At 36.9% G+C, this 18,986-nt stretch overlaps 1 protein-coding gene across 4 annotated transcripts in view; it reads right to left on the bottom strand.

The window, feature by feature from the left end:
* The window catches only part of ryr3 (ryanodine receptor 3), a 131,246-nt gene that overhangs the window by 87,342 nt on the left and 24,918 nt on the right, over positions 1-18,986 (bottom strand). For all 4 annotated transcript variants that reach the window (XM_044105732.1, XM_044105734.1, XM_044105735.1 and 1 more), the window contains 11 exons: positions 15,213-15,287; positions 13,468-13,546; positions 13,155-13,267; positions 10,618-10,717; positions 9,276-9,369; positions 8,255-8,329; positions 6,677-6,833; positions 5,528-5,692; positions 3,281-3,402; positions 3,027-3,207; positions 1,711-1,846 (listed from right to left, as the gene is read on the bottom strand). In XM_044105732.1, coding sequence (XP_043961667.1) covers positions 1,711-1,846; positions 3,027-3,207; positions 3,281-3,402; positions 5,528-5,692; positions 6,677-6,833; positions 8,255-8,329; positions 9,276-9,369; positions 10,618-10,717; positions 13,155-13,267; positions 13,468-13,546; positions 15,213-15,287 — 1,297 coding nt within the window. The remainder of the gene's footprint in view (positions 1-1,710; positions 1,847-3,026; positions 3,208-3,280; positions 3,403-5,527; positions 5,693-6,676; positions 6,834-8,254; positions 8,330-9,275; positions 9,370-10,617; positions 10,718-13,154; positions 13,268-13,467; positions 13,547-15,212; positions 15,288-18,986) is intronic.

Below are 18,986 nucleotides of genomic sequence, written 5' to 3'. Positions count from 1 at the left end.
CCAGTAAATGCACTTTCTGAATACTGATTCTGACCAACACTGGGTGTTAAGAAAGCTCTAATTTACCAATTATGTCAAAATAAATGACATGAAGGTAAATTTTTTAAAGAAAACCGGCAAATTGTGATTTCATTAGCAGTTTAATCATTGCTTGGACTGCCATGCAATCTTGTAATTTGTATGTACTCAACTTAATTCACACCAAATTTAAGTTTATTTTTACAGGTAATTTAATTTTTCCCATCATGTTTTTCTCTGTTAAAATGCCAGTGACAAAATGTAAAAATCTGGCAAGCAATAATAATAAGAATTTTATTACTGTAATGACTGCCAGAGATTAAAAAGAAACTTTTTATTAAAATGTCAATACAACCAAGATACACTTGTAACTTCTCCAAGAATCAAACTGCTTGGTTGAATGAAAATAACTTGAAATCAGAATCCTCCAGAGATTTGAATGATTTTAACACACAAATAGAGTTTGACACGTTTTAGAGCAGGAGTGTCAAACTGTGTTGTTTTGGGCCAAATCCAGATCTTGAGTGCTCTTAAAGGGCCGGTTGTGCCAGAATGTATTGATAAAACCTGTACACACACTGGTAAAATATCAATAATTCCTTAAAATTAAATAATAATGAACATCTTTTCAGTTCCTCCAGGATTTTCAGATTTCTTTGTTGCAGTAAAAATCAAAGTGTTTGTGGAACTAATTTGGAAATATTTACGCTTATTCATGATGGTAAATGTGACTTTATATTACTCGCTGTATAGATTATGGACTATAATCTGACAATTAAAGCTGAGGCAGCTGGTTAGTACAAGTAAGAAAGATTTTTGCAACTTTTGAGAAAGAGTTGAAATAAACTCCCAGTTTTTAGAGTAATTTGTTGATTTTGCGTGAATTTTCACAATAATTCTCAAGAAACTGGAGGGACTGATTGATATAATTTGGCAGTAAACAGATAAAAACTGCATTGATTTGATTCATAACATAATATTTAATCACACTTAGTGTTTACTCTAGAATCTAGAGGGCCACATGAAAAGCTACGGTGGGCCAGATTTGGCCCACGGGCCTTGAGTTTGACACATGTTTTAGAGGATCATCCCCCTCTTTTGGATGTGTAATTAATGTCAAATTATAAAATTGATGTTTAATGTACAACCTAAATAAATAACTTGGACTATTAAGCTTGTTTCCCCTTTGTACTTAAAGGAAAGGCAGAACAAGCAATCCATCATGAAAATCTGCTTCCTCAGAGGCAGCTCCACCGAGGGGGCAGCAATAATTTACGAAGAGCTGTGTGCTTGTGGGCTAAACCTGTGCACACATGTGAGCGGCTGCAGGACAGGGAATGATGAATATAAGGGTGGTCAAGGTGAGCATGACCCCTCTGGACGAATGCCAGCAACAGGAATACAAAACACCCACTGAGCTTTAAAAATAAAACTGTGGAAAATTTAGGATCCGGTATAGGCCATGTGACATATCATTTATTTATTTTCAGACAAATTCATCTGCAATAAGTAGTGAACTTTAAACATGCTCAACCGAATGTTAGCGAAGGATGAAATGAAGGACTGTTGCGTGATGAGAGAAGAGGAGTCCAAAGGGGAAAAAAGGGATTCAGTGAGGGACGATAAATACTTCATGCCCACTCAGACTGAGCAGGTGCTGACAGGAGATGGTTTCTGTGATCCATCACTCACCCAGGAGTTCATAGAGGAGGTTGAGGATGTCCTTCCACGCTGCACCAGCTTCCTCCCCGGCCATCTCTCCAAAGTGGGCCGCGCTGTCGTACAGGTTCATCCGGTCAATGCATTTGGAGAGCAGGGCCAGCATACCCTGACGGAAAATACATACATTATTATATATATAGTCGTGCAATTGCTAATTCTGAGGTGTGAAATTTGCTTTATGTTTATTATACACTTAGATTTTGTCATATTAAAAACCTTTTATGCAGCAAATCAACAAAAAGTATTGCTTATATTTGTGGAGGAAGTAAATTATTACAAGAATTCAAAATTTTTTGGCAGAAAATGAATATAATCTGGAGAGCACTGCATGAATAATGACAAAATAAAGCACTGTATTGAAATATGTAAGTATAAACATGAAAGTACAGTAGTTGCCATATTAATGATATTACCATAGAGATAGTTTGTTTATTGTTAGTCAAGACATTGCAACGTGTTATTTTGTTGTGGTTATCTCAATAATTCTGTTTTTAACTTTAATCTTTTTGCTTTTGTTGCATTTCTTTTTTAAAGAAGGTATTTAATTTTGTTTAATCAATTAATCGGGTTAGATTTACAAAAGCTAGCCCTCTGATTGGTCCTTGGGAAGGAAATGAAGCTTGAAAACAGAAAACTAAACTAAAATGAGAAAAGGTTGCAGTGCATCAAACTAAACCAATTCTGCAAAACGACTTATAAAACATATAATTCAGTTTTATAAGTAAAAATTGACTTATAAGTAACTTTTCATCAAGATATGATGGTTTCTGGCACTGAAAATATTTAAAAGCCTTCACTATTAGAAAAATTGTAAATTCTGGAGCATTATTTTGGAAACTGGATGTCCTTTGTTGAAAGCAATTTATGATATTTATAAATCATCACAAATTGATTTGGCTTCAGTCAAACTACAGCCATATTTATGGTTTTATACCTCAGGAGTATTTATGGACTCCACTTTATAAATTAGACAAACAGATTTACCCACAGTAAACAAAAGGTTATAGTTTTATATGAGATAATTAAAAACTATCCATCTATCCATCCATCCCTTTAAAATCCTTAAAATATAAAGTATTAGCTAAGATTATTTCCATATTTACATTATATTTTTTCTATTTTGATAACGAGTCAACACAAGATTTTTCCTCTGATTCTCCAAACTAAGGTTACTTTGAATTTTTCCAATAACTTGAAGATGCTGCCACATTCTTTAACTCCCATATAACATTATTTACCAAACAAAACGAAAACCCAGTCTCTGTGGACTGATTCAGTCGACTTACCTCCTCCTTGAAGAGGTCTTGTTGCTTGATGAGTGAGCGAAGCCTCGCCTGTTTTTCCTCGTGCTCTAGATCTACATCGGGCTGCTTGAAATATTCAATCAGATCGTTCAACGTCTGCAGCACCTCTTCAACATATCCGGCCACCGTATTCGTCTCTCCAGCTGCAGCGCTGTCCAGTGCCCTGAGAGTCAAAAGTCAGACTTTTGAACTTTAATTTGGAATCACATGCTGGCTCTCCTGTGTTTTTTACCCACTTTATGAAGTTTTTGAAGAGGAATGTGGTGTTTCGGATGATGCGAGCAGCCCGAGATTCCTCATGCTGGCAGCGCTGTAGGATGAGACCATCATCCATGTGGCCCTCAGAGTGAAGGCAGGCCTAGATCAGAAAAATGTGCATAATGTAAAAAAAAAACAAAAAAAATCTGATTGGAAAGACTGAAATATTACCTCAGATTCACAAAAAAAGAAAAAGCATTGAGAGAAAAAAACCTATGAAAGAACTCAGAGTCACTGGAAATCCAGCAGCTTGAGGACAAAACAGGGAGAGGAGAGATGGATTTGGTTGTAAACTGGCCGTCACCTTCAGCTTGTCAGGTGTTTGGCTAAAGCTCAAGCCTGCAGACGCTGCCTTGCATCATCACAAGGTATCATCTCTGCAGGGAGACTCGGCCTTGAGCAGCAGACAAGAGCCAAACTCATTTACTGTCCCAGCTCAAGTGCCCATCACTCCTAATGAGACAATTTCTGTGAAATTGCTGCCAGCCGAGTAAAAGTGAGGCCTGGTTTTTATTAGCAATATGAGCTGTATAACCAAGTTTGATGGACTGTGATTTGATTCTGCAAATGTCACTTTTGTCCTGGACTTTTCAGCCTTCCAGGACAATTTTAACCTGTGGCAAACAAAACCTTTTAAAAAACCTGTTCCCCTATTCGCCTGTGGTGGCGCTGCAACAAGAACTACCGAATTAAATGACATGAAAACCTCTGAAGAAGAAATTAGTGCAACTTTCTTCTTCACAAAATGTAAACAAAAATGGAGTTATGTCAGATTTTAGCGGTTGTGGGATTTCTCCGGAGCCATTTGACTGCAAAGACACACAATCTTACCAAGTATGTCTGTCTAGTTTTGTAGTGCAAATATCTTGGTCAGCTTGAATTGAGATAAAACTAACGTAAAAGTTACTTATCAGCAAGCTATAGCTTATTTCAGGAAAGTAATTCCTTGATAATGATTAAAAAGTACTGCTTCCATTGGCAGACTATTTCACTTATTATAATTCACTTAAAACAAGCCTTTATATCTTGCTGAAAAAATACTTGTAAGTTAGTTTTGTCTTATTTCAAGCATAATAAGATATTTGCACTAGAAACAAGAGTAAAACTATTTGGTAAAATTTGGGGTTTTTGCAGTGGATCCCACTAGCACTAGACTCTTGTGTTTGTTTTCATTACATTTATCCAGAATCCCCAGCACTTTAGTCCACTTCCCTGCTTTTGGAGCGGTCTCTGCATTCAAACCGCACCCGAGTTCAGTTCGACCAAAACGAGACTTAAGGTTTTAGGTCAGAGGTCGCTTTTTTGGTCCACATTAGAGTTCGAATGTTCATTCACAACTCCTCAAATTAGCTTACTTTTCTAAGCAAATGAACTATAGTTTGATTAAAGTGGACTAAACAGGGCTGGTGTGAATGCACCCTTAAATTCTGTCATTTCCAATCCCCTCCACTCTGTTAAAATACCAGTAACAGCATCATGCTACCACTCTGGTCTTCACTGGGTGCGTTGCCAAATCTTCCACAAATGTTTGTGGAAGGAGACTGCATGACTAGATTTTAGATTTCAATTTAGTGATTGTAGATATACACAATTACTTTCCACTACTGGGTTTATACTTTATCTACCTGGAGTCCAAACAGTGGTGTCCAAACATTTTGAAGTTGAGAGAACTCAAGGGCTTCATTTAAAAAAAATATTTTTATTAAAACTGGAAAGATTTATTTCTTAAGATATTGTCTTTATTGGCTCGATAATATACCAAATAGACAACATTTTAATAAAACAAAAGAGTATAATATTTTGTAGAAAAGGAATCTGTATGCATTGTGTTTCTGTTATTTTCAAAAACTTTATTGGGGTTTACTATCCTTTTATTTCCATTACGTTTGGCAACACGTTGCGCAGCGTAAAGTGCAATCAATGAAAGCAGAAACACAGTTAATAAAAGAAAAAAAATTTTTGCTTGTAGCTAAATGAATAAAGGAAGAGTTTATTTGTAAAAATATCTAATTAATCAAAAAGTCACTCTATTCTTGTATTGTGGACCAATGGGCCAAACAAAATCATCCAGATGGATGCAAATGGCCCTCGAGCCACACTTTGGACATCCCTGATTTAAGTAAAATGTACTAGATAAAGTCATGTCTTTATAAATTGCCTAAATAAAGGCAGACCAAAAGATGAGTGAAATATTTATTCCCACTGCCTGCAAACAAAATATTTACCCTTCTTTTCAGGGGACCAAGACGAGACGATTTGGCATCAGGCGCCAGGTAGGACAGCCACAGTCCAGTTGCCACGTGCATGACAAAACAGACAGAGTCACCATACTTTATCTCGGGTACTCCCATCCCGTCAATATCCCTCTTCATGCCAGAGTCGCCTTTTTCCTGATTTATTCAGAATGAAAAGGAAAACAAGGATTAGCAAAAAACAAAGAAGAAAGACCTAATTCACTCACATGGCTGGAAATATGACACAAAGTCCAACAAACACGATGAAAAATCGGCATTAGATGATAATCACAGGTTGAGGACATCAATTTCATTGGAGGCTCGGGCAGGGATCAATAGCTTGTCAGACAGAGATGGAGTGATTCAATTGATTAATGTCAGCAGCAAGTTGGGAGGAACATATTTATGCAATGTTGAGCACGACAAGGAGCTGACCTTCCTCGATAAAGGAGCCGATGGGCACAGGCTGATGTGGGTAGAAAAGATGGAGGGATTGGCTAAAAATAGAGTACAAAAAGACCAACTCTGATTCCTGAGTAATAACTCTAGGAGGAGTGGTTATTTCGCAGCAGGGTCATTACTCTCTGTTGTCAGGAGTTTTATGACTTTAGATAAAAAGGTTCTGAAGGTGACTCATGCAGCACATTTCTGGAAGGTTTTACTAAGGAAATCAAGCAGGGATTGCTTGCATAATAAAACAAAGAGTCATACCAGATAAAAAGAAAAACAAATTGATTTTGTACTACATTCCAACACTTGGAAAGCTCTCTAGAGCACTTACCCTGTAAACCTGTAAATATGAACATCGTTTCACTAATTACATTGTTTTCCACACATTTTTCAAAGTCATACACTTTCAGTTGTTAAATGTGAATTTAAATAAATCTTGATGCGTTGATACGTTTCTCCTCACATTACCAACACTGTGAAAAGTGGCCTGAATCAGAACTGGCTTGGACAACATGAATGTTTGCTCTAATATGTCAACAGTGCAGTTTGTTCTGCAGCAGAGAAAAGGTCAGATTATGATGGTGACACAGTTTCTCATTAGAGGCTCCCTGAAACAGTCCTAGCTACAACACAAAAGCATGCTTATGGAGTAAAAACAAGGTCTAGTTAAAGTCTGAGAATATGAGTAACCTTGGATGGCTTAAAGCAAAAAGCAGTGGCTTTGGTGTGACACTTCTCTCTGTCCTCCAAGACCAAACCACGGTCTTCAGTCAAGGCCAGATAGTGACCAGTGGAGAGATGGCGCAGACGGAAAGACTGGCCCCATCGAATGTGGCTGCCGCTCCAGCTAAGCACACAGAACAGATGTTAAAACTCTGAAATATAACATTTTTACATAATAAAATTAGTTAATTCATGTTTTTGCTTAGCTATACTGAATTTCTTCCAATCAAAACGTCTTTTTTGGGGGGACAAATTTCAATTGTAAATACTGCATTTTATTTCATATGATCTCAAGTTACCAACACTTGTTTGGTAAATATTTCTAAGTTTTCTCAAAAGGGATTTTATGATTATGTGACATTTGAAAGTTTTCAAACCTGCGCTCTGTTCAAGTCAGCGGTGTCAAACTCATTTTTGCTTTGGGCCAAATCCAGATCATCAATGCTCTTAAAGTGCCGGTTGTGCCAGAATGTATTGATAAAACCTGTTCACAAACTGTTAAAATATCAATGAATCCTTAAAATTAAACTGTTTTTTGTCCCGCCAGGATTTTGTGATTTTTTTTTAGTGATTTTTTGCAATAAAAATCAAAGTGTTTTGAGCTTATTTATTACGGTAAATGTGACTTTTTATTCCTCGCTGTACAGATCATGGACTACAATCTGACATCAATTAAAACTGAGGCAGATGTTTAGCACAAATAAAACAGTTTTTGAGAAAAATCTGCAATACACTCACAATTTTTAGCTCAATTTGTTGATTTTGTGTGAATTTCCACAATAATTCTAAGGAAACTGGAGAGACTGGTTGATATAATTTGGCAGTAAACAGATAAAAACTGCATTGATTTGATTGAAAATATAATATTTAAGCTCACTTAGTGTTTAGTCTAGAACCCAGAGGGCCACATAAAAAGCTACAGGTCCCTTTTTTAAATTTTAAGAAGACGAGTTCATATTTGACTTGAATGTCCATCCTGCACATAGGAACATTTATTTTTCTGGAATTATAATGATTCAAAAAGGGTATTATATTTGTTGAGTTATTTAGGCAACAAATCTCAGTTAGCTCAATCACATAGGGAGAAACAGTTGATATGAAAGTCACAGTAAAGATCTGAGTTTTCTCAGAGATAAACTTTACTGTCCACATAATGAGGAAATATCAGTAAGTGCAGTCTTCGTTTTTAAACGACATGAAGTTAATTAAGAAATTCATTAGAAATGTAGTTATACAAACATTATTTTATAGAGGATTTTCCCACAGACAGTTGATTTAAGCTATCTGGCAGCACTGTCTAATTTTAACAATCCTGTTTTCTATCATGCTTTGACAAAAACATAAAAAACCCAGAAATGTCAGGCAGGACTTCAGGACTTAGCCAGCTAACTGGCAGTAACACCTAAGGACAGAGGCAGGGGAGTTTTAAATACAGTCTACAGTTCTTGACACATTCAAGAAAGGTGAGCAGTGAAATGTACCAAGCTTGAAAAAGTGTGTGTGTGACAGATCCTGGTTTCATTCAGCCATTTTGTTTCGTCTTACCTGATCCTGAGAGGCTCCAGTCTCCACAGGGAGCGGGCTCTTGATGCTCCCTTCCCCGCCTCGTAGTTCACTATTCTGTCCAAACAACAACAAATAGGGCTTTTCATAATTCTGATTACACAAATCATATAAACTGAAGAGGTGGAAGAGAAAACACCAGTCACACAAAATGGAATACTTTTTAAAATTAAAGAAATGGTATAAAATTAAAGCAGCAATATTTTCCAATATATATCTGTGTATATGTTTATGCCATCGGAGGGCTTCAAATTGTTTTTTATGTATATTTATAGAAATAAAAGATAATATTATATGATATAACAAAATATAAATAGATAATATACATGTATTTATTTTATTTATAAAATTTTCTGCTGAATTTTTGTACTTAATCTTAAACTTCCTGTGTTTAGATAAAATTGAAACCAGATGCACTGCTCAAAAACCCCATTAAAATTGCTTACTTAAATATTAAATTAGGATAAAACATTTCCTGTTGTATGTCAAGTAGGATTACCAAAATATGTTTATCTACTAAATGCCAGAATAATAACACTTTATACATTTACTTTTGTAATGTTTTAAAATTCATAATTGAAAACTCATACATTTATGGAGTATTTGGTAGGTTGGTAAATTGAGTATTATTCAACAAGTTTCTGACAATATCTTGCTGTAATTTCCTCCTGATAGAGCTGGTGTAACTGAGTCAGGTTTTCTAGGTTACTTTCCTCTCACACACCTTTTATTCTCTGAATACTTACATGTTACTGGGATCAACACAAAGCACTGTTTTTGTTTCTCTTAAGCCACTTTGTAAATAATATATTGGTATATTTAGGGTACTTTTCAATTTGTAGAATTCATTTAAACCCAGCCTTTTAATTTCAAGGCTCATATAGTCCCATTCAGCAACTAAAGACCCCATCTTTATACGTATAACCCCTTTCTCAAAGCATATTTTCTCAGGATGAACTAAGTGCGTTCTAGATTTAAATCTCTTCAGCAGTTCATTACAAACCTTTGCTCCTCTTCACTCTTATCTGCTCCAGGGATGGTCAAGCTCTCGTCGTGACCATGACAGAGACGCATCACATGCCCGCCAATCAAATACCCTTAGAAAACAGAAACAGAACTGAGTTAAACGGTGAACGGAGTGAATTTACTTCATGCTCTTTTAGTGATACAGAAGCTCTTTACTCCAGAGCCACTGCTTTTCCCACTGTGCGACAGTTACCTGACATAATAACATGACAATTTTAAAAGTAACCTATAATTCTCTTGTTGAATATGTTAGGATAGGCGCATAAAGCGGTAAAAGTAACTGACCAAACATTCTAGAACTAGTTTGGGTTGCTAGGTGACGTGCTGGGCTTCCGTGAGGTTGCTAGGTAACGGGCTGGGTTTCTCTGGGGTTGCCAGGTGAGGAGCCGTTCCTGCTGATTTGTAATGTTACATTCTGGAGGTTTTTGAAACAGCTCATTTTCAAGACACTGAAAAACATTAACTTATTACTTATAACTTATTACTACTTATTGCTTATTATTTAAGCGGTTGGTCTGTTTTTAGAAGCAGTAGAAACCCAAATGAAAATAAAATGCTAAATTTTCAGAATACATCCCACTTCATTTTTTTAAAATTCTGAAAGAAAATGATGTAAACATTTGTCTATGGCTACATTCACACTGCAGCTGGAAGTGACCCAATTCTGATTTTTTTTGTCAAATCTGATTTTTTATTTTTATTTTTTTTTTGTGAAATCTGATTTCTTTGGTGTGGTTGTTCACACTTCCAAAATATATCCGACTTGTATGTGATCTCTAGTGGGAACTGTAAACAACCTGAAAGTGTCCCTCATGCGCAGTAACGTTACATGCTCAGTGTTTTGCCAACCGCCAGAAAAAAGAAAGGCTACATGTTTATGGAAGTAAACGTGGATGCTAACGGTTGAGCACAGCTTATGATTTTGAAGTTGTTGTCTGAAGTTGTTAATCCTTAATTCAGGATTAACAACTTAATCCTCATTACAGTCCGCCATGGTTGTTGTTTTTCTTCCCGCCTGTGCCTATCGGCACGCAGAATAGTGACATTTGTGGAGTATCAGTGACGTTCAGGTCGGATGAATGCAACCTGGAAATTAGTTCACATTTGGATCTGATGCGTATCGGATATCCAAGTGGTCTGGGTTGCATTTGAAAAGAATCCGACCTTTGTTGTTCAGACACATGAAAAGATCAGATACATGTCGCATTACGTCAAAAAAAAAAGAAAAAAGAAAAAAAAACGGAATTGGGTCACTTCAGGCTGCAGTGTGAATGCAGCCTAAGACTCCTGCTGTCATTGATGGAGGATGAAGGACCCACCTACAGCCATGCTGCCTGACGAACACGTAGGCTGGACGTTCCAGAGGGTCTGCATGAAGGAGGCGTCTACCTGAATGTTGCCGTTACAGTTCGAGAGATGCTGAAACAGAAAAGCAGGTTACGCGGGACTTCAGATAGAACGGAGGACTACTGCTGCAGACAAAACAATCGATTACATCTAGCTTTATTTATGCATTATTCATAGCAATATTGAAATCATTGAGGTCCTGAAGCAGTAAAGCAGCATCATCACACTTCCACCAAGTTTTACTGTCAGTCTGATCAGAAATGCTCTATACCAGATTTAACAGAAAATTTCACAGAAAATTTTCCCAGAGGTGTTTAGGACGTCACCAGAAAAGTATCTGCATCTCTGTTGTCGGGGTTTAGCCATGGAATAGTTTGTGGAAAATCTAAAACTAAGTAAAAACATAAGATTCAAAAGGGAATAAAAACATAGAATGATTGAAAGTTACACTGCAAAAAGAAAATCTAGTTTCAGTACAAATATCTTTGTACACTTAGAAATAACTTTTCTGAAAGAAAGAAAGAAGCCCACAAAAGATCCCCTGGAGGGGTACATATATATTAAAATATAAGTGACTGGATCAAGTGTGCAAACCAGTAAAAATCTGTAGGTTATATGCTAGCATAGATCTCAGTCAACCAAGAAATGCAAATCCTAAGTGCTTAAGGAGAAAACCACTAGATTTCTCTGGATTTCTCAAAATTTACAGAAAAGAAAAACATTTACAGAGTAATTTACCTTGATGAAGCAAATCAGAATAATTTGGATTCCAAAAAACGTCTTGAAATAATTGCATTTTTGGAAGTCGGTTTTGAAGTTCCTGAACTGACTGATTATGTCCGTGCAGAAGAGATAAAAGTCTGGATTTTTGCCTGTTTAGCTATAATTCAGTACCTTCATCACTGGAGGTGGTTAGAGCACCCAGAATAAAGTATTTTTTAAAAAAAAAGTTTTATATGCTTAGCACATCACAGTGGCTCCCTTTAGGCAATTTCACTCTCTGCCTCCAGCTCTCCCTCCTGAAATCCCTCTCTCCCCTTTCACAGAGCAAGTTAATTGGGGTCAGGTGTGGAGCTGAGCTTAGGAGACAGCATTAACTTTAAACCCATCTGTCAGATGAGTACGTACATCACAAATAGTTTTTAATATGCATAGAGGTGTTTTACAGGTAATCTGGTTTCCAGCTCAGGTAGCAGAGCAAAGGTATGCTGCTTTCAACTTAAATAGTCTTGTCACTCTGATGTTAGCTGGAGCTGGACTGATCAGAGCTTCATAGCTAATCAGAGAACCAGGGTGTGCATGTATATGTAAAAAGTAGCCACTTTATAAGGTACACCAACCGGGTTGGACCACCTTCTGCCTTAATCCTTTGTGGCATAGATTCAACAAGGTACCGGAAACATTCAGCAGAAAGTCTGGTCCATATTGACATGACAGCATCATGCAGTTGCTGCAGATTTGTCGGCTGCATATTCATGATGCGAATCTCTTGTTCCACCACATGGCAAAGCTGCTCTATTGGATTGAGATCTGGTGACTGTACAGGCCCTTCGAGTTCATTGTTCAAAATTGGCGCTTTAGGACACGACACGTTATCCTGCTGGAAGTAGCCATCAGAAGATGGGTACACTGTAGTCATAAAGGGATGGACATGGTCAGCAACAATACTCAGGTTGTGGCATTAACATGACGCTCCATTGGCACTAAAGGGCTCAATGTGTGGCAGGAAAATATCCCCCACACCACTGCACCACCACCACCAGCCTGAACCTTTGATACAAGCCAGGATGGACCCATGCTTTCATGTCATTGACGTCAAATTCTGACCCCAGCATCTGAATGTTGCAGCAGAAATCGAGACTCATCAGATCAAGCAACTTTTTCCAATCTTCTATTGTCCACCAACAACCATGCCATGTTCAAAATCACCTTTCTTCCCCATTCTCAAGCTCAGTTTGAACAACAGCATATCGTCTTGGCCGTGTCTACATGCCTAAATGCATTGAGTGACTGCTCTGTGATTAGCTGATTCGACATTTGAGTTAATGATCAGTTGGACAGGTGTACCTAATAAAATGGCCGGTGAGAGCATATGTGTGTGTGTGTGTGTATATATATGTCTGTCTGTGTGTGGGTGTGTGTCTGTATGGGTAAAATTAGCTTGAAAACTACCCCCCCCCCTGCCCCCCCTTCCCCATCTTTGTATTGTTGAGTTTTCCTGAAGAGTCAGAAAAAAAAAATGAATTCAGTGTAACAAGCTTTTAGAACGCATAAAGTTGTATAAAGAAAAAAATATTTGGGTTAGCCTGGATTATGGAGAATAATGGCTGATGTAATCAGAACTATAATGAACCTACCACAGAGACTAAATTCCCCATGAAGATGACTATAATTCTATTAATTTATTTAGATATCATCAAAAAAACAGAAACATGTGCACCTCTTGTTTTACCAACTGTATTTAAAGCTTTATAGTCTTTCCTCAGGTGAGTTTTAAGATGTGACTTGCCAGATATCTCTCAGTGGACACGCTGACGAGAATCAGATCATCTCCAATGCGGACTTTCTCTCCTTCCGATCTCTGCTTGGACGCCGGATGAATCGTCCACCAGCAGGCTTCTCCTAAAGGCACAAAGACAGAAATACGTTGATCAGGTGGAACCTTTTGACATCTCTCATTCAAAGACATCAGAGAGGGTAAGATATGCAGATGTTTCACAGCACATACAGAGTTATATTTCAATCATATCAGGTACTTACTTAATCTCAAGGTTAATTCAAACTGGTTCATACTGGTTGAGTGTCCATTAGTCATACTGTACCTACTGAATCTTCTTGCAGTCCGACATCAAATGACAGCTTGTCTGTCAGAGACCTTGATGTCTTCAAACAGGTCAAGTACTGGTGAGTGAAAAATGAATTAGTGTTGGGTCAAAGGAAATGGAGCTCTGATGCAAATTGGAAAAATATTAATGTTTTAGAAGAAGGAATGTGGAGTTTTAGTGCTTAATAATAAGTGTATTAATTTATTAGTCAATTAAATCAACTCAGTAACCAGGTTTCTCAATAAGAACAGGACTATAGGAAAAACTGACATGTTCTTGTATAGTTTTTGCAAACTTTCTCATAATCTTTTAAAGTCAACTGGATCAACCAAACCTGCAAACAGTTCTTATATCCTATCATTTTCTGCAGTATTTGTATCCAAACTGACAAGTGTGCTTAAAAATGAATAAAGTACATACAACGAAAGAAACAGATATATAAAAGGGTTTCCACTGCAGATGTGGAGGGTCAAAATTTGATTTATTTTTATCAGAGGGGAAAAAATCCAGCAAACACCTGGATCTACTTTACACCAGTTTGCAGGAAACACTAAACTGGTTATAAAAATAGTTTCTTTTGAAAATTATCATGGAGAAAAAAAATGAGTAAAAAGCTACAAAATCTGAAGGAAAACTTTTAAAACTTTCCGATTGTCAAAGGAAATATTTCAAGATCATTTTAACAGATTAGAATAAAGGCTGACTTTCTTGTAATCCTGAATACAAAACAAAGAAATACGAAATGTCTCAAGAACTGTATTACTTAATGCAATAGATCTGAATTGTTTGCATTGACTCTTTACAACTACGTCACTTAATCATTCGAGGCGTCATGATGGACGTCGTAAGTGAGGATCAGAAGTATTGAACAGAGCGACAGAAATTGTTCTCCAATGTTGTTTTTGTCAGTTTATTTATGGCTTCCATTTGTTAAGAGTCGAGCTAATTTGTCTGTGAAAGTAACACACCTGGATGAGGCTCATAGACAGAGGTCTTTATAAACGTTGGACGTAGCTAGCTTAGAAATGACCTATACCTCATCCATTCTGACGTTTTGACCAAATGTTCGACTCTGCCTGAATTCACGCCACATGATTTATGTCACTATGTCATAAACACCGTTTCCCTTTACACCGGAGCAGCATCAAAAACGTGTAAAAGAGGATATGCTGACCAGTTGTTTTTTTTTTCAAACATGCTAGGCTACATGACGGTGCGGCACCGTCTTCATGGTTACTACATGGAGTCTACATGGTGACTTGGACCTTCTCCATAACGCGATATGTCATATCTTTCTAATCATGCTTACTTAAAGTATATGACCGTTAATCTTCTTGCCTTGTAAAAATTGTTCACTGCAAATCCACGGTTATACCGAGGGCTGACAGTCGTTATGATTAACATCTGCTAGCCATCGCAGCAGTATCTTTCCTCATTAAAAGTTATACAATAAAATGACAAGTTTGGTTTTCACCCTCGTCTTTCTCTGCATCCTGTGACCATTTTTACTGTGAAATCAACTTAATAAAAGCGATATTAGGCTACCAGATCTGTGTTTTTTGGAGGGCATAATTTGTTTTGACGTCCGTCATGGGGGAGCGGACCGAGTTTCAAAGAAAGTCAATATTTAATTAAAAAAAAAATAAAAATAGCAGCTCCACAACCTCGGTAACAGAATGTCTAACAATTACTATCAAAGTACAATTTATCTCCATTTTAGTAATTGGAGTGTAAATACTCACCATGTCACTGAAGGAGTGACGTAAGAGGATGGCGTGACCGTAGAGCAGGGTCCGGTGTCCGCCTCCCTGACCCGCCTGCCAACAAACAGATCCATAACATCACTGCGCGACCCAAAATCAACATCCTGTTGATGAAGAAGAGGGGGAACGGGAAGCTGGCTGTAGAGCTGCACAATATTATAGTTGGTCAAGGTGGCGACAACGACATAACGAGTGATAAAGTGAAATAACGGAAAAGTGTTAAAGTTACGAACACAGACCCTAAATAATGACGAACACGAATTTATTTTAAAACTTCCTCTGCTGTTTTGGCGTTACATCAACTTAGCCGAAGTTTTTTTTAACGACTTTGCATTAAATAAAGATTGTTACTAAATAACTGGAACAAAGTTCCAAATTATTTGTGGAAAATCCACCCAGTTTTGGATTTGTTCGTGGATGATATCTAGCTAGAAGCTGAAATATTCAAGCACAATGCTACTTGACGTGCCATTGGAAAGCAGCCAATCCAGAAGGGGCATTTATTTTCATTGCTACTGATTGGCTGAACCCCAGTATGCAATATAAAGAAGAACATGAATGCAGCATAGCCAAGATGGCGTCCACTGTGGGTTTTGGGTATAATTGGTGTTGAACTATTCAAATATGCCGATATAAATGACTCTAGAGGGGATGTAAAGAAATCAGTGTAAATGATATGGCTCCACTGTATTATAATTTATGTGTGTGTGCTCCGGCGATGACATTTTATTGCCAATTTCACTGATGTATCTTTGTGCATCAATAAAATAAGTCTATGTACAGTGATATTGCAATAATAACTTTGTGATATATTGTGCAGCCCTACTTGATTCTCTACTGTTTTTGCATTTTGCTCACAAACAACAATAGTCTCAAATTTCCAGGATATTTTAATGTTGAGACAGAATATGAAGCAAAAATAAAAAATAAAAAAACAACACATTACATGTAGTTAAATTTGTAACTTACATTTTGTTGAGTTAAATTAATATTTGACTCTCTACCACTGGCAGACATCTGCTCACACAATTAATTTCTTCCATTTCTACCTTTTCACTACCATCAGCAAGACCAAACAGGGCATCAAGAACAAGATGTCACAACCTTGAGATAATGGTGTAATCAATCTAAAAATGCAAGAAAAATAAAATAACAATTGATAGTCTGCTATCGGTAGATTCATAAAGTATTTTTTTCTCATAGTGGAATGCTTAGTATGACCCAAAAACACCATCCTTACAGCCAACCATTGAGGTGGAAACATTCAGATTTTTCAAATGAATCTGTCTAACCTTTCTTTCTCAGCCAGAAAGAAATGATTGGTGAAAGAAGAATCATTTTTAGGTATTTCATTAGTCTTCACCTCAATCCTACACATAATCTGTGATGTGATAAGTAGCCAAAAATAAAGGATTGCCCACCAAATCCTTCCTAAGGTGTATGAAAACCTTCTGGACACCTGCAGAAAATGTTTTAGCTCTACAGCCGATGAAGATTTCAATACACACTTCCTCCAGTGACATGAAAACTCATCCTCAACTCATGCAATGTGTATTAACTTGATTTTTGATTCCATCTTTATCAAAATCAAGCTACCATAAAGATTAGAAACTTATATTCTCGTCAAGTGAGCAAACATACAAAATCTGCAGAGTCTCTCAGCTTATCCTCCCCACTGTAACATTTACACTGCAAGTTAATATCTTCCACTTCACCTTTGTGTGAGATATTAAATCCGAGTTGCCATTACTTTACGTCTTTTGAGTAAAGTCTGTGAAACTCGAGGGGTTATATTTTTGGTATTTGGTTCAAAGTGCAAGCAACAGAGAGAGGAACTAACAAGAATTATGCTCACAATTAAGGATGGAAACAAACACATGATCACACTTAATGCCAACACTTACTCAACAACAGAGAAATTTGTTCTTTTACCCGAACAACAAACAGTTTCTGGCCTAAATATTTCATACTTCACAGGAGTGCAGAACTCCTGGGAAGTTTTCACAGGTTTCTCCCACCAGTGGTACCGCCGAACAGGTTCAGACACCACAGAAGAAAAAAAAGCTATACCCAGAATTATGCATCAAGAAAAGACGGCAAAACCCAAAGCTGCAAAAACAAAATATCATTTAGATCAGGGGTGTCAAACTCATTTTGATTTTGGGCCAAATCAAGGTCTTGAATGCTGTGCTGGAAAGTACTGATTAAACCTGTTCACAAAGTGTTAAAATGTCAATGAATCCTTAAAATTAAACAATATTATTGAACATCTTTTCAGTCCCTCCAGGATTCTCTGATTCTTTTTGCTATAAAAAACAAAGTGTTTGGAAATATTTGCGATATTTGAGCTTATTTATGATGGTAAATGTGACTTTTTATTCCTCGCTGTACAAATCAGGGACTATAATCTGACATCAATTAAAGCTGAGGCAGCTGTTTAGTACAACTAAGAAAGCTTTTGACAATTTTTGGGAAGAATCTGCAATAAACTCCCAGTTTTTGGAGCAATTTGTTGATTTATTGTGAATTTGCACAATAATTCTCAAGAAACTGGAGGGACTGATGGATACAATTTGGAAGTAAACAGAAAAAAAACAGCATTAGTTTGATTGATAACATAATATTTAAACACACTTAGTGTCTAGGGCCACATAAAAAACTGTGGCGGGCCGGATTTGGCCCTCGGGCCGTGAGTTTGACACCTGTGAGTTAGTTCTTGTATCTCTGGGAGAAAGAGCAAATTTCTCTGTTCTTGCTGTGCACAGGCCTTCAGACGGATCATTCTTGTGATGAACAAGAATAAGTAGGATATCCACTTGCCAGACACCTGAGGAAACGTGGAGGAAGGTTATGCAAGAAGAAACGAAGTGGGTTTTCTGTCATCACCAAACACAAATAGGAGCACCTACATTTCCAATTAACCTCTAGCAGCAGGGGGAGAGGCACAAAATTAAACCAGTGGAGCTCCTGAGAAGTTTCTAACACTTTGCTTCTTCTGTTATTTGATATTTTTTTCCAAGCTTCTCATATAAACGGCATCTAATTTCTTTGAAAGCAATCAAATGTAATTTATTTGAAGTTTAGGTCTTATTGGTTTATATAGAGAAACTGCTGGTGTACTTATTGTTATTCTGCCAACCCAGAAAAAGAAATAAAACCTATTAGTTAGAGCAAACTTTGGATCCAGAAAGACCTGTTTAGTTTATCTAGAGCAGGGATGTCAAACCTATTTTCATTTTGGGCCAAATAAAAAACCTGATTGTTCTTAAAGGGCCGGTTGTGCCAGAATCTGTTGATAAAAGCCATTACACAGTTAAAATATTAACAAATAATTTAACTGTTCCTCCAGGGGTTTGTGATTGCTTTTGTGTTTTATTTGCTAATTTACGAACATTTGTAAGGAATTTTAATGATATTTGAGCTAATGTATGATGTTACATGTGACTTTTTATTGCTTGACATCAAGTAAAGCTGAGGGGACAGTCGCTTAAACTCAATGTTTTTGACCAATTTTGACAAACATTTGCAGTAAGATCAGAAAAAATGTGAGGATGTCACTTGGGGGGCAGTTTACTTTTGTGTGGTTCTAATATTTTGTTGGTTTTATTCTTTTAATCTCTCCGATCCTTATTCAATTGATTCCTAATTTCCAGGATTACTAAGTCAAATATTCCTGAATTGCTTCCTCAACTACACCAAATACATTTCTTTCCTACATAATTAATTAAATCTTTTTTCATACCATTCAAGTTA

The sequence above is a fragment of the Gambusia affinis genome, linkage group LG22 (genome assembly GCF_019740435.1).
Source record: "Gambusia affinis linkage group LG22, SWU_Gaff_1.0, whole genome shotgun sequence".
NCBI classification, from domain to species: domain Eukaryota; kingdom Metazoa; phylum Chordata; class Actinopteri; order Cyprinodontiformes; family Poeciliidae; genus Gambusia; species Gambusia affinis.
Note: the sequence above shows the minus strand (reverse complement) of the source record. Positions and strands in the feature narration are given on the sequence as shown.